The sequence below is a fragment of the Rhinoderma darwinii genome, chromosome 3 (assembly GCF_050947455.1).
Source record: "Rhinoderma darwinii isolate aRhiDar2 chromosome 3, aRhiDar2.hap1, whole genome shotgun sequence".
NCBI classification, from domain to species: Eukaryota; Metazoa; Chordata; class Amphibia; order Anura; family Rhinodermatidae; genus Rhinoderma; species Rhinoderma darwinii.
Genome location: NC_134689.1, coordinates 156,022,954 through 156,043,734, shown reverse-complemented (window position 1 = coordinate 156,043,734; position 20,781 = coordinate 156,022,954). Strand labels below are relative to the sequence as shown.

General features: G+C 42.6%; 1 protein-coding gene across 2 annotated transcripts in view; it reads right to left on the bottom strand.

The window, feature by feature from the left end:
- Positions 1-20,781, bottom strand: part of CPM (carboxypeptidase M) — a 94,355-nt gene that overhangs the window by 20,995 nt on the left and 52,579 nt on the right. For both annotated transcript variants that reach the window (XM_075855009.1, XM_075855010.1), the window contains exon 3: positions 3,493-3,590. In XM_075855009.1, coding sequence (XP_075711124.1) covers positions 3,493-3,590 — 98 coding nt within the window. The remainder of the gene's footprint in view (positions 1-3,492; positions 3,591-20,781) is intronic.

The window sequence follows — 20,781 nt, the reverse complement described above, 5'->3', positions numbered from 1 at the left end:
AGACTAAAATTGAGCTCTTTGGCATTAACTCAACTCGCCGTGTTTGGAGGAAGAGAAATGCTGCCTATGACCCAAAGAACACCATCCCCACTGTCAAGCATGGAGGTGGAAACATTATGTTTTGGGGGTGTTTCTCTGCTAAGGGCACAGGACTACTTCACCGCATCAATGGGAGAATGGATGGAGCCATGTACCGTCAAATCCTGAGTGACAACCCCCTTCCCTCCACCAGGACATTAAAAATGGCTCGTGGCTGGGTCTTCCAGCACGACAATGACCCGAAACATACAGCCAAGGCAACAAAAGAGTGGCTCAAAAAGAAGCACATTAAGGTCATGGAGTGGCCTAGCCAGTCTCCAGACCTTAATCCCATCGAAAACTTATGGAGGGAGCTGAAGATCCGAGTTGCCAAGCGACAGCCTCGAAATCTTAATGATTTACAGATGATCTGCAAAGAGGAGTGGGCCAAAATTCCATCTAACATGTGTGCAAACCTCATCATCAACTACAAAAAAGGTCTGACTGCTGTGCTTGGCAACAAGGGTTTTGCCACCAAGTATTAAGTCTTGTTTGCCAAAGGGATCAAATACTTATTTCTCTGTGCACAATGCAAATAAATATATATAATTTTGACAATGTGTTTTTCTTTTTTTTTTTTTATATAACCTATCCTAAAAATTCTAGACTGTTCATGTCTTTGAAAGTGGGGAAACTTACAAAATCAGCAAGGGATCAAATACTTATTTCCTTCACTGTATATATATATATATATATATATATATATATATACATATATACATATATATACATATACACACACACATATACATACACATATACACATACATATACATACACGCACACATTTTTTTTTGGGGGGGGGGGGGGGGGTCACATATGTATTGGTGCTATTTCCCCTGATGTTTTAAGTCCTTAGTGCCGCGCCTGGCTGCTAGTGCAGCATTGTTGGGTCACTTAGAAGACCCAGCGATACAGATGAAAGCTGCGGCCTAAGAAGAACCTTTGCATCGGGGCCCATGAGCCTTTAGCTATGCCCCTGGTCTGTTCACGTCTCCGCTAGAATTTTAGTTATTCTGCGCCATCATAGGAACAGAATAACGAAAGTAATGGAAGTGCCAGATCTGTCAAATGACAGGGGACAGTGGCGCCCAACGGCACCCATTGGGGCAGATTTACTACTTTTGTAGACAGTGTAAACTTAAAGAGGCTCTGTCACCACATTATAAGTGGCCTATATTGAACATGATGTGATCGGCGCTGTAATGTAGAATACAGCAGTGTTTTTTTATTTAGAAAAACGATCATTTTTAAGTTCTGACCTATATTAGCTTTATGCTAATGAGTTTCTCAATGGATACCTGGGCGTGTTTTACTATATGACCAAGTGGGCGTTGTACAGAGGAGTGACCAATCAGCGTCATACACTTCTCTCTATTCATTTACACTGCCGATAGCGATATATCTACATCGCTATTAGCAGTCACATTATCACACTATAACGCTACTCATGTGTCATGACAATGAATATACATTACCTCTAGCCAGGACGTGACGTGTATTCAGTCTCCTGACCACTTCTGTAGCGTCTCTGTGATTTACAACACAGCAGGCGTAGTCTCGCGAGATTACGCTGTAAACTGTCATTCACAGCGAGATCTCGCTGTGATGTGCTATAAATCACACAGACGCTACAGAAGTGGTCAGGAGAATGAATACACGTCACGTCCTGGCTGGAGGTAATGTATATTCATTGTCATGACACATGAGTAGCGTTATAGTGTGTTTATGTGACTGCAAATAGCGATGTAGATATATCGCTATCGGCAGTGTAAATGAATAGAGAGAAGTGTATGACGCTGATTGGTCACTCCTCTGTACAACGCTCACTTGGTCATATAGTAAAACACGACCAGTTGTCCATTGAGAAACTCATTAGCATAAAGCTAATATAGGTCATAACTCCGTCAAAAATGATAATTTTTCTAAATAAAAAACGCTGCTGTAATCTACATTACAGCGACGATCATATTATGAACAATATAGGCCACTTATAATGTGGTGACAGAGCCTCTTTAAGGTGGTTCGTATAACTCTCGTTGCCGATAATTGCCCTGTGTAAACAGGGCAGCGATCAGCAGATGAACAAGCAAACGCTCGATCATCTGCTGAACATATCGTTTTAAAAAAGTGAAATATTATCGTTGTTGGCAGCACATCTCCCTGTGTAAACAGGGAGACGTACTGCCGACATGATAATAATGTATGGGGACGAGCGATCGGAGTAATGACGGCTCGTCTCCATTCATAGCTCCGTGTGACAGGAGCAAACAAGCGACGATCAACGATATCTCGTTGATCTTCGCTCGCTGCACCGACCGGTGTAAAAGGCTCTTTAGACCAGGCAGTCAGAAGATTCACCAAATTTATTATGGTGGTGTATGCTGTATGATAAATTGTGTGGATCTAGCTAGACCCTTATCTCCTCCTTATACCACTTTTGTTTTGGCTTAATTTGCAACAGAAGTTTAAGCCAGATCTTTGGCGCATTTTGGCACAATTTTTCACATTTTAAGCCACGCTCCCTCTCCGTGAAGCACCACTAATTTTTCAGAACAGTGCCTAGAGAGGTGCAAAAATATGTTCTAAAATCAAATAAGCCAAAATGCCCAAAATTGTGGCACATTTTTGGACACATTCTCGGCGCAGACTTTAATGGATTCAGTCGAGATTCCGTCATTGTTTCCTTCATAGTGGCGGACAAAATAACGCACTATGCTGCGCTTTTTTGTCCGGCAAATATGACAGAATCCGCAATGGAGCCTCCGATGCAGATGTGAGCATTTACTAACAGTTTCCTTAGGAATGCACATGGAAATCATAACCTGTTAGAGACATTGTAACAAACATATTTAAATATGAATATATTTCTGGGCATAGACGGGCATAATCCTGTTTATCAATCCCATAACTCACCAGGTTAGAGTATTTCCTGGAACAAAGAATGTTTTAGTTACGGTACAATTGGTGATGAATTACTTTTCCTATTAGGGTATGTGCACACACAAAATAAAAACGTCTCAAAATACGGAGCTGTTTTAAAGTGAAAACAGCTCCTGATTTTCAGACGTTTTTTAATCAAACTCGCGATTTTCACTGTGTTTTTAACGGCCGTTTTTGGAGCTTTTTTCTATAGATTCTATGAAAAACGGCTGAAGAAGTGACATGTACTTGTTTTTCGCGGCCGTTTTTTATGCGGCCACATAAAAAACGCCCCGTCGGAACAGAACTCCGTTTTTCCCACTGAAATCAATGGGCAGATGTTTGGAGGCGTTCAACTTCCGATTTTTTCAGCCGTTTTTCAGGACGTTTACGGCCTGAAAAACGTCTGAAAACACTCCGTTTGAACATACCCTAAGATATAATAGAAGAAAAGGGCTAGCAGTTATTTAGGGTCTCTTAGCTGATACATACCTCATTACCATGCATATTTGCAACATACTTGAATTCTGGAATTCCAACTGTGTGCGTATTCGGGTATTTCCCCACAACCAAAACCCAAAGATTCCTACCTATAGAAAAAAATAGGACATAAAAAATATTAGAAATGTAAATCTAATCATAGTTTGCTAGAATAACTGAGATAAGGACTAAGATCTCAGCCCTATTGAGCTCTTGTGGGATATGCTTCACCTTACAGTTGTCAGGGATCATTACTATGTATATTGTCTGAAAAATATTATCCTCACACATATGTATATACATTTCAGTTCTTTGTGTAATATACTGATATATATATAACAAGTTCTTTGTTCATGTCGGACACACCTATGGAAGACACCGCCCCCTGGAATGCAAAGAGGAGTGTGCAGAAGAATGTACAGGAAAACTTATAGCTGAGGAGCGAATAGAATTTAAGCAAGTCCCACATCTATAGGGAGGGGCATGTGTCTTCTCTGTGTGTGTTTCTTTGTTCTGAATAAAGTTCAGTTCCTCCTGGCTGACATTGAAGCTGTACCTCAGACATTTGTGTGGTGTACTTCTCTCCAGGCATGCCTTCAGCTTTCAATTTACAGAGGTGGTTATTCGGTGTGAAATACGGACCTGACATTTGGCACCCCAGATGGGACCTCACTCGAGGAAATATCAAAATCCGGACAACCGACAATCACAGGGTGAAACAGAGGACTCAAAGTTGCCCACTGAAGGAATTTGATCACCTCCGCAATAACACGGTAAGCGAATTGATTTTATAAATCTTCGTCTTATCTGTGTTACTGGACAGTCTTGTGGCAATCTGTAGAACCCTTTTGTTGATTTCCTGGATTATCTCAGGCGACAGAGGTGATATTTTCCGCTGTGAGGTTGAAAACCTGTGAGACCTTAGTCGCGCCCGACTAACCATCCTCTGGGTAATTAGAGTCTAAATAAAAGATTATATAACCGACCGGAGAGCTGCAGACTGTGAAATTGTAATATTTCCAGCGAGGCCAGAGAGTCTAATTAAAGATTTTTATATCCTAGCGAGACGTAATAAATTACATTGCAGACTAGAGATGATACTGTTTCGGCTAGACTTAGCGTTGCAGACTGTGAAATTATAATATTTCCTGCCAGACCAAAAGTTGCAGATCGAAAATTGTTATATAAATTACGTGTATAATATAGACTGTTAGAATGGATGGTTTACGGTCCATATTCAAATCTCCAGGATCGTCCGTAAAATGAAGAAATTGATGGGAGTGTGTGGGATCCATAGAGGAGGGCGGCTCCAAGCCGCAGATTGGGCAAAAGGTATTCTGGAGAACAAAGGGAAGTTGGAAGGTAGTAAGTTGATGGAAAGTGCTTTAGAGGGATTTGCAGAAGAGGAAGTTAGGAATAAGAAAGGTATTGTATGTATTAGAAAACAGGACCAGCCGACGCCCGGTAATGGCGTCCGTACCTCATGTTGAGTGTGTCCTTATTGTGGGTGGGAAACCACCCCCCCCTTCACAGCTGCGCACTGTGTTTCCAATGGGAGAGGCTGCCCCCCCCTGCCCCTGATGTGGCCACGCCCGGCCCAACCAAATCAGTATGAAATAATCACCTTGTTAATTTTGTCATTTGTAGTGTTTTTTCTATTTACAGAAGTTCCAGTCTAGTTCACTGATGAAACAACACGTCATCATAATATAGAGATGGTGGCCGACAGATTGTACTGTTAAAGATTATGTGGTTGATGTTTTGAACGTAGATAATTCCTATACAATGGTGTGATGAATGATTGCCGATACGTATGTTGTTTTGCCGGCATTGAAAGTGTTAAGATTGTGAGACTAGACGCTGTGAGAAGCTGTGAGTTTGTGACCCCCCTCCCTCCCCCCTGTAGTGTGCTGTGTTTGGGAGGAGGAGGAGGGGGGCTGACTGGGTGCAGTCTGCAGGGCTGATGAGACAAAGGGATTTCAATATGAACTGCTGAGATATATATATATATCAGTAATGTCTACAAACCTAAATAAATTTCTTCTCTTTGCGCATGCGCTGTTGTTTATAAAAGTTACGATATTTATGTGTTATGATGTGATCAGATTTCATGTGTTTTGATGTTAATTCAGATGTATTAAACTACAGATACTGTGAGACACGGGGTTTTGAAAATGTATGTGCCCCCACCGTTCCCTATTTTTATATACAGTTTATTGGTTTGCAGTAATTAATGTTATCAGATATAATATTTTCTGTTTTTATTGAATAACTAACTACAATTGTTTTATTTTTGATTTCACATATAAATTATGTCATTGTAAAGATCAAATGTATTTGTCAGGAAAAAGTCATTTTTGTTTCAGGCTGTTGTACATTACAGGGGGTTAAACTAGTGTTATGTTGAGATGTAGTTTTGAACTCTGCTACATTACTCTCGCAGAGTCCACAAAGGGGGGAAGGGTGAAGGAACTGATCAGGTACAATTTTGGTTTATGTGTAAGAGACCATCCCCCTCCAGCAAAGTTACACAGGAGGTGAGGTGACATCACTCACACGAGTCTTTATGGATTTAGATGAGGGAGAAGGCAAAACAAAAATTGTCTGGACATTGTTCATTTGATGTAAAGTTTTTAGGAATGTTTTATTTTTATTTGTTTTTGTATTAATCAAGTATTTGCAGAACCTGATAAAAGTGAGATTCTCAAAGTGTTCTGGATTATCAGATGAGTGTGGAGAAGTGTATAACATTTGGTTTTATTTTAGAGGATAAAGACGCCACCCCTTTGAGATGTTCTATCTATATGTGACATGGGTTTTTAATGTAAATTTGTAATAAAGAGATATTTTATTATACAATATGTACAAGACAGGATACGAGGCACCAGGTAAATCATCCAGAAACCACTCTCACCTTCTTGTTCATCTCAAGGAGCGGAGCTGGAGGTGCTCGCTGAGGCTGTAACCTGTATGCCAGGTGCTCGCTGAGGCTGTAACCTGGCAGAAGGTAAGACGGCCGACATCTACACTGGCTCTAGGTACGCTTTTGGTAGTAGGAACTTTATTGGATCATCGAGTAAGCCAATTGAGAGAGCGAGAAAAGACAGACCTGACAACAAGGGTATGTGCGGTCAGGTGTCAGTAAATTGGCTTGTCCCTGGATACAATAATGCCACCACTAGGTTTGTAGCAGCCGGCGTGATGTGCGCACGGCATGACATAGGTAAAACTGCAAAGGTACCTGTGAAAAGTGCAGCCCGGCCAGATTACCCATCCCAGCCACTGCAGAACATACAACTACCCGAGGTAGTAGAAGTGTATGACAAAGTGCTCGTGTGTGTAGACCTGTTCTCAGGGGGGGGGGCCTGAAGCCCGGCCTGTATTTTCCCCACTGCAGACGTTGTGTCTAAGTGACAGGGGAACAATGTTATCCCAAGTATTGAACTGGTGTTTGTACAATGATAATATGTCAGCAGTTCTCTAGACATTGTCCCAAAGTTAGTTTGTTTAATAATTGTATTTAAGAAGTGTTGTGGGAATATTAAATTCTGAAGTTAAGTTTTATGTAAAGTTCTAGACCAGCCTTAGCATTGGACTATTAGAGTCATGCGTCAGATAAAAGGTACAGAAGCGGAATATTCCCATTAGAAAACATTTTTATTTGTTTATTTTTGTTGTGAAAGGGAAATTTTAGAGCAGAGAATTCTGTGCAGTGTATATGTGTAAGTATAGATATGTATATAAAGAAGAAGAATCAGTTTGTAAGTTTTAGTTACTGACCAGTGTGAACGTTTAAAATAAATCTGTCATTGTTAATGTTCTCCTTCAAGTTAATTATCTGATTAAGATCAATTACTGATTAGGCTATGAAAAGCTTGTTCTTCACAGGAAGAGTCCAACTGGGAGCGGAAGGTGTGAGAACCAGATTCTAACAGAATGTGGACGGATAAGGGAAGATGAACCGGTAACACCCAAGGCACTCTTGATGGTGTCAGGGATCATTACTATGTATATTGTCTGAAAAATATTATCCTCACATATATGTATATACATTTCAGTTCTTTGTGTAATATACTGATATATATAACAAGTTCTTTGTTCATGTCGGACACACCTATGGAAGACACCGCCTCCTGGAATGCAAAGAGGAGTGTGCAGAAGAATGTACAGGAAAAGTTACAGCTGGGGAGCGAATAGAATTTAAGCAAGTCCCACATCTATAGGGAGGGGCATGTGTCTTCTCTGTGTGTGTTTCTTTGTTCTGAATAAAGTTCAGTTCCTCCTGGCTGACATTGAAGCTGTACCTCAGACATTTGTGTGGTGTACTTCTCTCCAGGCATGCCTTCAGCTTTCAATTTACAGAGGTGGTTATTCGGTGTGAAATACTGACCTGACAATGGAACTTGCATTGATGGGGCATGACCTCACATATGCCCCAAGACTGCAAGGATCGATTTGGTAAGATCTAATTGGTATGTCCCAGGTTTTACAGCTGTAGCTGCTAAATTCTGTTAGAGCTGTTTGATTTGCCTACAGAACAGTCCTGGCAGACCGGTGCAAACCTTATCATACCCGCCTCCCACGAAGAGAACAGACCTTGAGAGGCCTTCCCAGGTAGAACGAACCAGATTAGAGTAAGAAAAATTGGTTTGAGACACTTGTCAGATAAACATGTGGAATCTGTGTATGTTTCTGTGAGGTGGAGATGTTCTAGGCGATCAGCTGAGATCAAGGTACAAATCCTGCTGAAAGAGTATCACCAAGTGCAAATGAAATGTACCCAGTAATCACACATCTTCTAGGTGCCCTGTCCATTGTAACAGAGAAGTTTTTCCTTATATATATATATATATATATATAAAGGTGTTTGATGTCGTTTAAGGGCCTGACATTATTGTATGTACTTAGAACAACGTTTATAATGTTTGCGGATGATGTTATCACCAGATTAGTATTTATTTTAACAATTGACAAGAGTTGGGGGTCCCCAGCAAGTGCCAGTAAATATGAACTAAAAGACTTTTAACATGATGAACTCCATCACTGAGATGCGGCAGGCACAGCCTGAGCCAGTACAACGCGTTTATCATGAACTGACGGCAGTGTCACAATTCTAAGCGGCCGCCCAGACAAGTAACTTGCCAGAGGAAGAGTACAGATGCGGAGGGTTTGATAGTCACAATACAACTCCACTAATCCGCCTACGTGGGATCTCACCCCAGGCTCACAACATGAGGTGCTATGTACAGCCTGATGACGTAAACTAAAGGAGACGGTGTCGGACAGATGAGAAGGACCAAACCAAGTCCTGATGACGTCAGCAAAGATCAAAGTAAAGACCAAAGACCTGAGTGAATCCGTCAGCAGGATCAAGTGTTTTGATAAGTAAGTGACTAGGAGGGGGTAATAATAACTCCCCCACTGGACACCAACGTAGTCTGACTCCACAATTGTGTGGGTTACCCTAAGGGTGACAGTCAGTGAAGAGCAGAAGACAGGAGAAGAAGAAGACGATGGTGTACAGGACTGGCAATGAACTGATGGGACCCGAAACCTGAGGGTGATAGCATTATGATTATTAGTTGAGGCCCTATTGTTTATAATGTCTGAGGTTTATAATTATAACGTGTGTAAATATGCCACGGTGCTGTAAATTACAATCTGAGGAGTTTTGTGTGGAGGCGTGAGGTGAAGGTCACTGTGCTGCCCATGACCTGTTATATCTGCAGGGGTAAAATTCCCATTAGGACAGTAAGTGACAGTGCGACAATTATTACTGTTAATAAAATGTAGACCGGATTAATTATATATATATATATTACAACCAGCAGCGGTTTTTAGATTATATCAAGACAACCATCTTGTATCCAGAGGAGAATAGGGAAAGTTAGGACCACTCCGACACCTTGGAAGTCCAGGTACAAAGGGGGGTTACTCATCAGGAGTAGCTCGTCTCAAGCTGGTGAAGAAATCCCAAACCCCTACCCGCCTGGTTCGAGTGGTCAGTGGTAGGTTGCTAGGCAAGACTCAGGGATAGAATAATATTTTTAGGGGGGACTGTCAGGGATCATTACTATGTATATTGTCTGAAAAATATTATCCTCACACATATGTATATACATTTCAGTTCTTTGTGTAATATACTGATATATATATAACAAGTTCTTTGTTCATGTCGGACACACCTATGGAAGACACCGCCCCCTGGAATGCAAAGAGGAGTGTGCAGAAGAATGTACAGGAAAACTTATAGCTGAGGAGCGAATAGAATTTAAGCAAGTCCCACATCTATAGGGAGGGGCATGTGTCTTCTCTGTGTGTGTTTCTTTATTTTGAATAAAGTTCAGTTCCTCCTGGCTGACATTGAAGCTGTACCTCAGACATTTGTGTGGTGTACTTCTCTCCAGGCATGCCTTCAGCTTTCAATTTACAGAGGTGGTTATTCGGTGTGAAATACGGACCTGACACAGTCAGGAAGAAATACTCTACAATAAACACAGTTGCATTTAAGCTTTAAGGCAGCACGACCGCGCAGTTTTGGAACCCCCCTGCTGAGGAAAAGTTCCATGCAATCTCCCTGCGCTCTCCCCTTAGAGATCGAGCAGAGCGCTTATAAAGTCTGATCATAGCAGGAACTGTATGGCTGTTCAATTACAGCTGCCATGTTCTCTCTATACCCTGCACTAACTATAAAGATCTGGTCATGAACAATCAGTGTGTAGCTTCCTACCTACAGTAAAGGTGGAGTGGTTAACAGGTGACCAGAAAGTGGTTTCAGAGAGGGGGGCATGGGCAACAGTCTGTGGGAGAGGGGGCATGGGGAGAAGTCTGAGAGAGGTGGGTATGAGGCGCAGTCTGTTTAACAGAGATGGCAATGGTGAGCAGTCTGTGTGACAGAAGGGATCATGGTGAGAAATCCATGTAAGGGGGGCCATGGAGAAGAGTCTCTGAGAGAGAGGGGGCATGGGGAACCATCTGTGAGAGGGGGGGGACCATGAGGAGCACTCTGTGTCATAGAGGAGGAGCAGTCTGTCTGTGAGAGAGGGGGGACCACGAGGAGCAGTCTGTGTCGGAGAGAAGTCTGTGTAAGGGTATGTTTACACGGATTATTTTTGGCCGTTTTTCGGGCAGAAAAATCGGAAGTAGAACGCCTCCAAACATATGACCATTGATTTAAATGGGAAATACGGCGATCTGTTCTGATGGGCCATTTTTTTACGCGGCTGTTTTGAAAAACAGCAGCGTAAAAAAACGGTCGTGAAAAAGAAGTGCATGTCACTTTTTGAGATGTTTTTGGAGCCATTTTTCATTGACTCTATAGAAAAACAGCTCCAAAAACGGCCATAAAAAGCGCCGCGAAAAATGTGACTTTGAATAAAAAATGGCTGAAAATCAGGAGCTGTTTTCTCTTCAAAACAGCTCCGTATTTTCAGACGTTTTTGATTTTGTGTGTGCACATACCCTTAAAAAACGGCTGAAAATAAGCCGTGTGAACATACCCTTAGAGAGAAGGAGCAGTCTGTCCATTCTAGTTTCAGCCTTCCCGTTACCCGAACAACGTTAAAACCTGGAGGGGTGAGTAACCCATTGTACACCAGGTATGCAATATTAACACTTTCTCTGCCCTAAACCACCAGGGATATGGACATTAACCCTTTGTCTGCCCTAGATCACCAGGGATACTGAAGTTTACCCTTTCATTGCTCTAGACAACCAGGGATGCAGACATTAAAGGATATGTAAATGTTTGAAAGTGTTTTGTTTTTTTTTAAAGAAAAATGTGCATTAGTGTGTGTGTTAATAAACTTTGTAAATACATTTTATTAAAAATTATTTTTACTTTTTAAGATACAGCTGCTCTGTATTCTTTATATATATATATATATATACAGCTGTATTGTTCGCTATATACTGAATCCGTCAGTCCCGTGGACCTGACGAGTTCAGTGTCAGTGAGTCCTGCGTGGGATCCACCTGCAATGTATCACATCTAAGTTCATAACTTATACATTTGATTCTGACCCGCAGTCACTGAACCCGTCAGGTCTGCGGGACTGACAAAGTCAGTGAATAGCGAACAATACAGCTGCGCTCTATGGAGAATACAGAGCAGCTGTACCTTAAAAAGTAAAAATAATTTTTAATAACATGTATTTACAAAGTTGGTTAACACACACTAATATATATACATATATATATATAAACACTTTCAAGCATTTACATAGCCTTTAACCCCTTCTCTGCTCCCATTAACTACCCTAGCTAATTATTTATTTGCTGATGTTTTGGATCTCCCAGTTTAGAGGTAACAGTGCCCAACTGTCCCGCTCACTAGCTACAAAGGCTTAGAGGGAACATTGCCTGCAAGCCAGTCACACCAGAGAAGAGATACAGAAGTTGTCAGCTGCAATTTCCCTTGAGTATCTTCAAAAATTGACAGCTAGAATGACAAATATCTGTAAAACTGCAGATGGAGGATTATTTAATGTATATTAAGTTTGATGAATAAAACATTTAAATTAAATAATAGTTATAAGCTATGGGACTGTCAATCTATTGGCTGTAAAAAACAAGTCTTCTATTATGTGTCCCACGATAAATCTCACCCTCCACCGCTAGTGTAAGTATGTAAGCTTATGCGGTTTATGTCTGGCTGTGAAGTAGTCTGGTTCCTACTCTGGCTGCAATGGAGACCAAGCATACTACGCCAACCTCTTTTAAGCCATACCACTACAAGACGCTAAAGACGATCAGAGAGTAAAAGATCCCTATTTTTTGTACCAGATATCTACAAGACTGTCTAATACAATTCAGCTTAACATGAGATAAAAAACATCTTAAAGAGCATTTTAGAAAAAAAACTAATTCGCATATAAGCATAAATATCAGGTTTCCATTTTCTTGCTAGGCTGATACTTTAGCCTGGTATTTTGTCCAATAAAAAAAAAACAGATACCCAACACTGTTCCAGATTAATCCATAGTTAAGGCCTACATTAGACTCTGTGCACACTTCGTCTTCGGCATGCGTTTTTACTGCAAATCGGTGCTGGTTTTAAATTAATTGTTAATGGCCACACAATTTTGCAGTTAAACAGCAGTTTCAACTCCAAACCACGTGGCCATTCACAGTGAAACTGCTATTGAGCTGAAAAATTGTGCAGCTATTAACAATCAAATTTCGGCCACTAGGCCGCCACTCCATGTGGCCCTACCTTTAACCCCTTAATGACCAGACCTGAAAGGGCCTTAATGACCAGCTAAATTTCTTCGTGTTTGCCTCTCCAAGTTTCAGCAGCCGTAGCTTTTTAATTTTTCGTTGATGTGGCTTTATGAGGCTTTGTTTTATTCGCGACAGATTGGATGTTTTAGTTAAGTTTTGTGGTACATATACATTTCTCTGTAATTTATACAGTTTTTCTGCGTGAATATAGAAAAAAATATTTTTGTAATTTTTTATTTTGCTCTCGTTTTACACTGAATAACCTGATAATTGAATTCCTCAGGCTTTTCCTGTTTTTATGTATGGTATTCGCAATAAAATGTATTTTATACTAAATAATCACTTTCTTATTTATTTTTGAGGACTTTTTTTTATTAATTCATGTTTATATTAAGTTTTTTAATCCCACAAAACGATTACTAATTTACAACTTTTTTTATGCTTATAATGTTTGAGAATACTCCTGTATGCGAACACATTGTCCTCTGTGTCACTATGACGCAGGCTGCTGTTAGGGAAACATTAGTGTGTCCTAGCAGCAGGCTTACTGAACAGACAGCCCTGGGGTCCATTCTCGCTCAGTGAAGGAAATGGAAAATTTTTATAAAAGTAAATTACAAAAGTGCATTTTATTTAAAAAAAACAAAGCAAAGCAAAAAGAAAACCCAAAGGTTTCCATAGCCTTTAAATTTAATTAATGAAATTAAAATGAAAAATACATGACACATTCCCTTTAAGGCAAAGGTCTACCTGGCAAATGTATGCCAAAAGAACACTCTTTGAATATATGTTTAGCTAATGATAGTCTATGGTTTTCCAGACCCATTATTATAACACTGAAAGAGTGAGGGAATTAGATTTAACTGCGGTAACACTAGAATTACCAGGTTTTATATAGAATTAAATCATTTCTATGTTAAAAAAAAAGGGATAAAACTATCTAGCACATCTATTATACTGCAGTATTCATCCAGAGGAAGGCAATACAAATCCAACCAATTTTCTTTATCTCAAAATTCCTTCCTGTCACTTGGTGTCCTGTCAAAAATGTCCTGGCAAATCCATTGATTGGAAAAACCCAGTAAAGCAGTGCCAAAGCAGTGGTGTATGTGGTATGTGGCACCTCTTGTCACGATTTTCTACGTCTAATAAAGTGTTTTCCAAACTGGTATTCAAGGAACCCAAACAAGCCATGTCTTTAGGATTTCCGAAAAAGAGAACACATGCGAATTATTGATTTAGTGAAACAACTTAAATCACCAGTGCGATATTAAGGACATCCGCAATACATGACCTGTCGGGGTTCATTCGGGATGGATTGAGAAACAGTGATCTAACAGATGTTCTTACCTAAAGAGCAGACGGATTATAGTCAAGTAAAAACTAAGTTAAATTAAAAGGCAAATAAAATAAAACAAAAGTACAACACAAGAACAATACCACACTAGAGTACTGAATTCCTGTTACAGTTGAATTTCAGTTACAGAACTGAGATCACCCTGATGTTGCTGGAAATGTCCAGTCCCACACTGTTTCACTTGTCTACCAAAGAAGAACAATGTGGCGTGTGTGCCTGATAAATGCCCTGTGTCTGCAGATAATGCCCACTAAATGAACAGCTCTAGATGATATATGGCTATCTCTTATTTTCTATATGCGCAATTTAAAATAAAGCTAAAATAACGTTATCTGGGTTACAAATCCAGTTCAAATTTGGATTCTGAATTTTTTCCCTGAGTATCCACGAGCAAAATATGTGACATTTTTTAAGCAGTAAAATGATCTTCATGATCATAATAAATATATAATAATTCAGTAATTTTTTTAAAGCGTCTAAATGAGTTTTAACAAGCATCACAAGGATATTACTAAACCAATGGGGCGTTGGGCCACCACTCCTTACTCTTAAAACACCATTTACTCAATGAGTTCATCCTTTTCTTTCAATACCAGTATTTCTCTACTTTACAGCCAATTAAATGTCATATAACTATTCATCTGTCTAGACTACTTTTTAGCTGAAAGCAGGATTAATCTGTGCTTGACACAAAGCCAAATGCCGCAATCCCTTGAGAGCAACAAATAACATACTGTACATTGCTTCTGTGGCCACAACATTTTCACTAGCATTTCTCATAGGGCCACTGTGATGTGAGGCTCTGTCACCAGTTTAAGGGTATGTGCACACGCAAAATCAAAAACATCTGAAAATACTGAGCTGTTTTCAAAGGAAAACAGCTCCTGATTTTCAGACTTTTTTTTAGCCACTCAAGTTTTTTGCTGCGTTTTTTTTACGGACGTTTTTGATGTTGTTTTGTATAGAGTCAATGAAAAACGGCTCAAGAAGTGACATGCACTTCTTTTTTGCGGCCGTTTCTTTGCGCGGCCGTTTTTCAAAACGGCCACGTAAAAAAACGGCCCATCGGAAGAGAACGCCGTTTTTTCCATTGAAATCAATGGACAGATGTTTGGAGGCATTCTGCTTCTGATTTTTCGGCTGTTTTTCGGCTGTTTACGGCCCGAAAAACGGCTGAAATTAAGCCGTGTGAACATACCCTAATACTTCTCTATCTCCTATCTAATAGGTGTTTTGATGTAGATAACTACTGTTTTTTTTTAAAAACCTGTTTATTATTGACCAAGTTATGACAATTTTTAGATTTATGCAAATTTTTTCTAAATGCCCAACGGGGTGTTTTTTTTTTCTTTCACCAAGTGGGCATTGTATAGAAAAGTGAATGACGCTGACCAATCAGCGTCATACACTTCATTCCAGCCCAGCTTGATTCACAGCACAGCGTGATCTCGCGAGATCGCGCTGTGTCATGACTTCCTCCCGCAGGCCCTTCACGGAGAGACGGAAGACTGAACAGACATCACCTCCAGCCGTGCCAGGACGTTTATCTGAATCGGCAGCAGCTGGACGCGATATCTGTTCAGTCTTCTGTCACTCCAGTAAAGGACTTGCGGGAGGAAGTCACGTCACAGCGTGATCTCGCTGTGCTATGAATCAAGCTGGGCTGGTATGAAGAGAAGTGTATGACGCTGATTGGTCAGCGTCATACAGTTTTCTATACAACGCCCACTTGGTGAATAGAAAAAAACGCCCAGTTGGGCATTTAGAAAAAATTTGTAGAACTTGATCATAATAAATGTTTTGTTTTTTTAAAAAAAACAAAAAAAACTGTTATCTACAATAAAGCTGTGCGGCCACCCGCATCTTGCCCATTCGATAACAAATGATCGCCAGGGGGTTCAGAATTTGACCCACATTAACCAACTGAGACAGCTTGCATTACAGAAGATGTAATGTAGTTGGGACAAGTCCTAACCCTATGGTTGAAGAAATTGCGGTCGTGGTTGCGTCGGGGCCCTGGAGCCTGAGGGCGCCGAAACATTTCTCTGCACCATGAGGAGTCCAGTCTTAGAAATTGTACAGGGCCATGTTACAGATTTTGCATTGGAGCCCAATAGCTTCAAGTTATGCCTCTGTCCGTTATAAAAACTGTTATACATGCTTGTTCCATAATGGATCTCTTTTGCCTACTCCAGCATTATGAAGTACTTGTTGCAACATTAAAGCTGTTGTAATGACAGGGATAGGGAAACAGACAAGTGAGCCCTAATCTACCCGCCACTCAGTCCCTGCCTACTTGCAACGACCCGCCCTAGGCGACGGGGTACAACTGGCCGACGGTCTCTACACTCAATAAGTGCACGACAGACAACCAGACAAGGAAACACAGAACAAAGGGAAACGGGGCAGTTGCCCACGGCAACACCGTGAGCAACAAGAGTAGTAAACGAGCCGAGTCAAACCAGGAGAGTACGAGGTGCCAAACGTAGAGCAGGAGAGTAGTGAACGAGCCGAGTCAAACCAGGAGTGTACAAGGTACCAAACGCAGAGCAGAAGAGTAGTCAGTAAGCCAGGGTCAATACAAAGCGGGGACAAGTAGTTCTAGAAGCTGCAGCAGGGCCAGGAAATTAACAGAGCAGAATCACAAGCAAGGAGGAACAGGAAAGGCAGGTATAAATAGACAGAGGGCGGGAGCTAGCTCCGTCTGGCCAGGCTGTAATAGGCTCTCCCAGTCCTAAGCCTGCCATCCTGAGTGGTGGAAGATGGAGTCAGTCTCACAGACATAGAAGCAGGTGCAGACTGATTACCTATGGGCGTGGATACAGAAGCTGTGCCTGGCAGATCCTTAACAGTACCCCCCCTTTTATGAGGGGCCACCGGACCCTTTCTAGATGGACCTGGTTTATTGGGGAAACGAAGGTGGAACCTCCTGACCAATACCCCAGCGTGAACATCCCGGGCGGGTACCCAAGTCCTCTCCTCAGGCCCATATCCTCTCCAATGGACCAGGTACTGGAGGGAGCCTTGGACCATCTTGCTGTCCACAATCTTGGCCACCTCGAATTCCACCCCCTCAGGGGTGAGAACGGGGACAGGAGGTTTCCTCGAGGGAGCCAAGGACGGGGAGCAGCGTTTAAGGAGGGAGGCATGAAACACGTCGTGTACTCGAAAAGATGGGGGCAACCCCAGTCGGAAGGAGACAGGATTGAGGACTTCAATGACCTTGTACGGCCCTATAAACCGGGGAGCAAACTTCTTGGACCGGACTTTAAGGCGCAAGTTCTTTGACGATAGCCACACCAGATCCCCGACCAAAAACAAGGGGTTAGCAGAACGTCTTCTATCTGCCTGAGTTTTTTGTATGCTCTGGGACGCCTCTAGGTTCTTCTGAACCTGGGCCCAGACTGTGCACAGTTCCCGATGAACGACCTCTACCTCGGGATTGTTGGAACTACCAGGTGAAACGGAGGAGAACCGTGGATTAAACCCAAAATTACAGAAAAAGGGGGAGACCCCTGACGGGTTACTGACCCGGTTATTAAGGGAAAATTCGGCGAGGGGAATGAATGAGACCCAATCATATTGACAGTCAGAGATAAAACACCTTAAATATTGTTCTAGAGACTGATTAGTCCTCTCGGTTTGGCAATTAGTTTCAGGATGGAAGGCAGAGGAGAAGGACAGATCAATCTCCAACTTTTTACAGAAGGCTCTCCAAAACAAAGAAACAAATTGTACCCCTCTGTCAGAAACAATATTGACAGGGACCCCATGGAGACGCAGGATGTGTTTGACAAACAAGGTAGCTAACGTCTTAGCATTGGGTAGTTTTTTGAGGGGCACAAAGTGGCACATCTTACTGAAGCGGTCTACTACAACTCACACCACCGACTTGCCTTGAGATTGAGGCAAATCGGTGATAAAATCCATGGAGCTATGGGTCCACGGTCTCTGGGGAATGGGCAAAGAACGTAGTAAGCCCGCTGGTCGGGACCTGGGAGTCTTGGACCTAGCACAAACCTCACAAGCGGCGACGTAGGCCTTAACGTCTTTAGGCAACCCAGGCCACCAATAGTTTCTGCCAATGAGGTGCTTGGTACCCAGGATGCCTGGATGACCAGATAGTGCAGAGTCATGATTTTCCCTGAGTACCCTTAGCCGGAATTGCAGGGGAACAAACAGCTTGTTCTCAGCAAGGTTCGCTGAACCTTGATCAGCAGCAATTTCAGAGACTAAATCAGACCCAATAGAGGAAATGATTATATCTGGAGGCAAAATACAAGCAGGATCTTCATCGAGCTTGTCTCGGGTTTAGCCTCCGGGCCCATTCTAGGAAAACCATATTCTTGTGGTCGGTAAGGACCGTTACCTGGTGCCTAGCCCCCTCCAGGAAGTGGCGCCACTCTTCAAATGCCCATTTAATGGCTAAGAGTTTGCGGTTGCCAATATCATAGTTACTCTCAGTGGGCGAAAACTTCCTGGAGAAGTAGGCACAGGGACGGAGATGGGTGAGGGACCTGATACCCTGGGACAAGACAGCCCCCACTCCCACCTCGGACGCGTCAACCTCCACGATAAATGGCTCCATTTGGTTGGGCTGAACCAATACCGGGGCCGAGATAAAGCACTTCTTAAGGACCTCAAAAGCCTGGACAGCCTCAGAGGGCCAGCGGAGGAGATCAGCACCCTTGCGAGTGAGGTCCGTAAGAGGCTTAGCGATGACCGAGAAGTTAGCAATAAATCTCCAGTAATAATTAGCGAACCCCAAGAAGCACTGTAACGCCTTCAGGGAGCCAGGTTGGACCCATTCCGCCACAGCCTGGACCTTGGCGGGGTCCATGCGGAATTCATGAGGAGTGAGGATTTGCCCCAAAAATGGTATCTCCTGCACCCCAAACACACATTTTTCGGTCTTCGCAAACAGTTTGTTTTCCCGAAGGACCTGGAGCACCTTCCTGACATGCTCAATGTGGGAGGACCAGTCCTTGGAAAACACAAGTATGTCATCAAGGAACACTACAAGAAATACCCCCAGGTAATCTCTTAAAATCTCATTTATGAAATTCTGGAAGACCGCAGGAGCATTACACAACCCAAAGGGCATGACGAGGTATTCGAAATGACCTTCGGGCGTGTTAAACGCAGTCTTCCACTCATCCCCCTCTTTGATGTGGATAAGGTTATACGCCCCCCGTAGATCAAACTTAGAGAACCATTGGGCCCCCTGAACCTGATTAAAGAGATCAGGAATCAAAGGAAGGGGATACTGGTTCGTTACAGTGACCTTATTCAAGTTACGGTAGTCAATGCATGGCCTAAGACCACCATCCTTCTTCCCTACGAAGAAGAAGCCAGCACCTACCGGAGAAGTAGAGGGGCGAATGTAACCCTTGGTCAGGCATTCCTGGATATACTCTCTCATGGCTTCACGTTCGGGACAAGAGAGATTAAATATCCTACCCTTAGGGAGCTTAGCTCCTGGTACCAAATCAATAGCGCAATCGTATTCTCTATGAGGAGGTAACACTTCGGAGGCCTCCTTAGAGAAAACATCAGCGAAGTCCTGAACAAACTCAGGTAGCGTGTTCACCTCCTCAGGGGGAGAAATAGAATTAACAGAAAAACATGACGTCAAGCATTCATTACCCCATTTGGTAAGATCCCCAGTATTCCAGTCAAACGTGGGATTATGCAACTGCAACCAGGGAAGGCCTAAAACCAAATCGGACGATAATCCCTGCATCAACAGTACAGAGCACTGCTCCAAATGCATGGAGCCAACAAGGAGTTCAAAAACAGGGGTATGCTGTGTAAAATAACCATTAGCAAGAGGAGTGGAGTCGATACCCACTACCGGGACAGGTTTAGGCAAATCAATCAAAGGCATAGCTAGAGACATAGCAAATTCCACAGACATGATATTAGCAGACGACCCTGAATCCACGAAGGCACTGCCGGTAGCAGACCTACCACCAAAAGAGACCTGAAAGGAAAGCAAGATTTTATTACGTTTCATATTTACGGGAAATACCTGTGCGCCCAAGTGACCTCCCCGATGATCACTTAGGCGCGGAAGTTTTCCGGCTGCTTATTCTTACGCCTAGGACAGGTGTTCACTTGATGCTTGTCATCCCCACAATAGAAGCAGAGACCATTCTTCCTGCGGAACTCTCTACGTTGTTGGGGGGACACGGAGGCCCCGAGTTGCATAGGTACCTCCGAGTCTTCCGTGGAAGAACGAAGCAACGGAACCTCGGGAGGCATCATGGGGGAGTCAGAGGAGAAAACACATAAACGTTCACGTTGTTGTTCCCTGAGACGTCGGTCAAGTCGTACCGGTAAAGCCATAACCTGGTCTAGGGAGTCAGAAGAGGGATAGCTAACTAGTAGGTCTTTCAGGGCGTTCGACAAACCCAACCTAAACTGGCACCTTAAGGCAGGGTCATTCCACCGAGAAGCTACGCACCACTTCCTAAAGTCAGAGCAATACTCCTCAACAGGTCTCTTACCCTGACGTAAGGTCACCAGCTGACTCTCGGCAAAGGCAGTCCTGTCAGTCTCGTCATAAATGAGTCCGAAAGCAGAAAAGAAAAGATCAACGGAGGAAAGTTCAGGGGCGTCAGGAGCCAAGGAGAAGGCCCATTCTTGGGGCCCTTCCTGGAGCCGGGACATAATTATACCCACCCGCTGGCTCTCAGAACCTGAGGATTGGGTTTTAAACG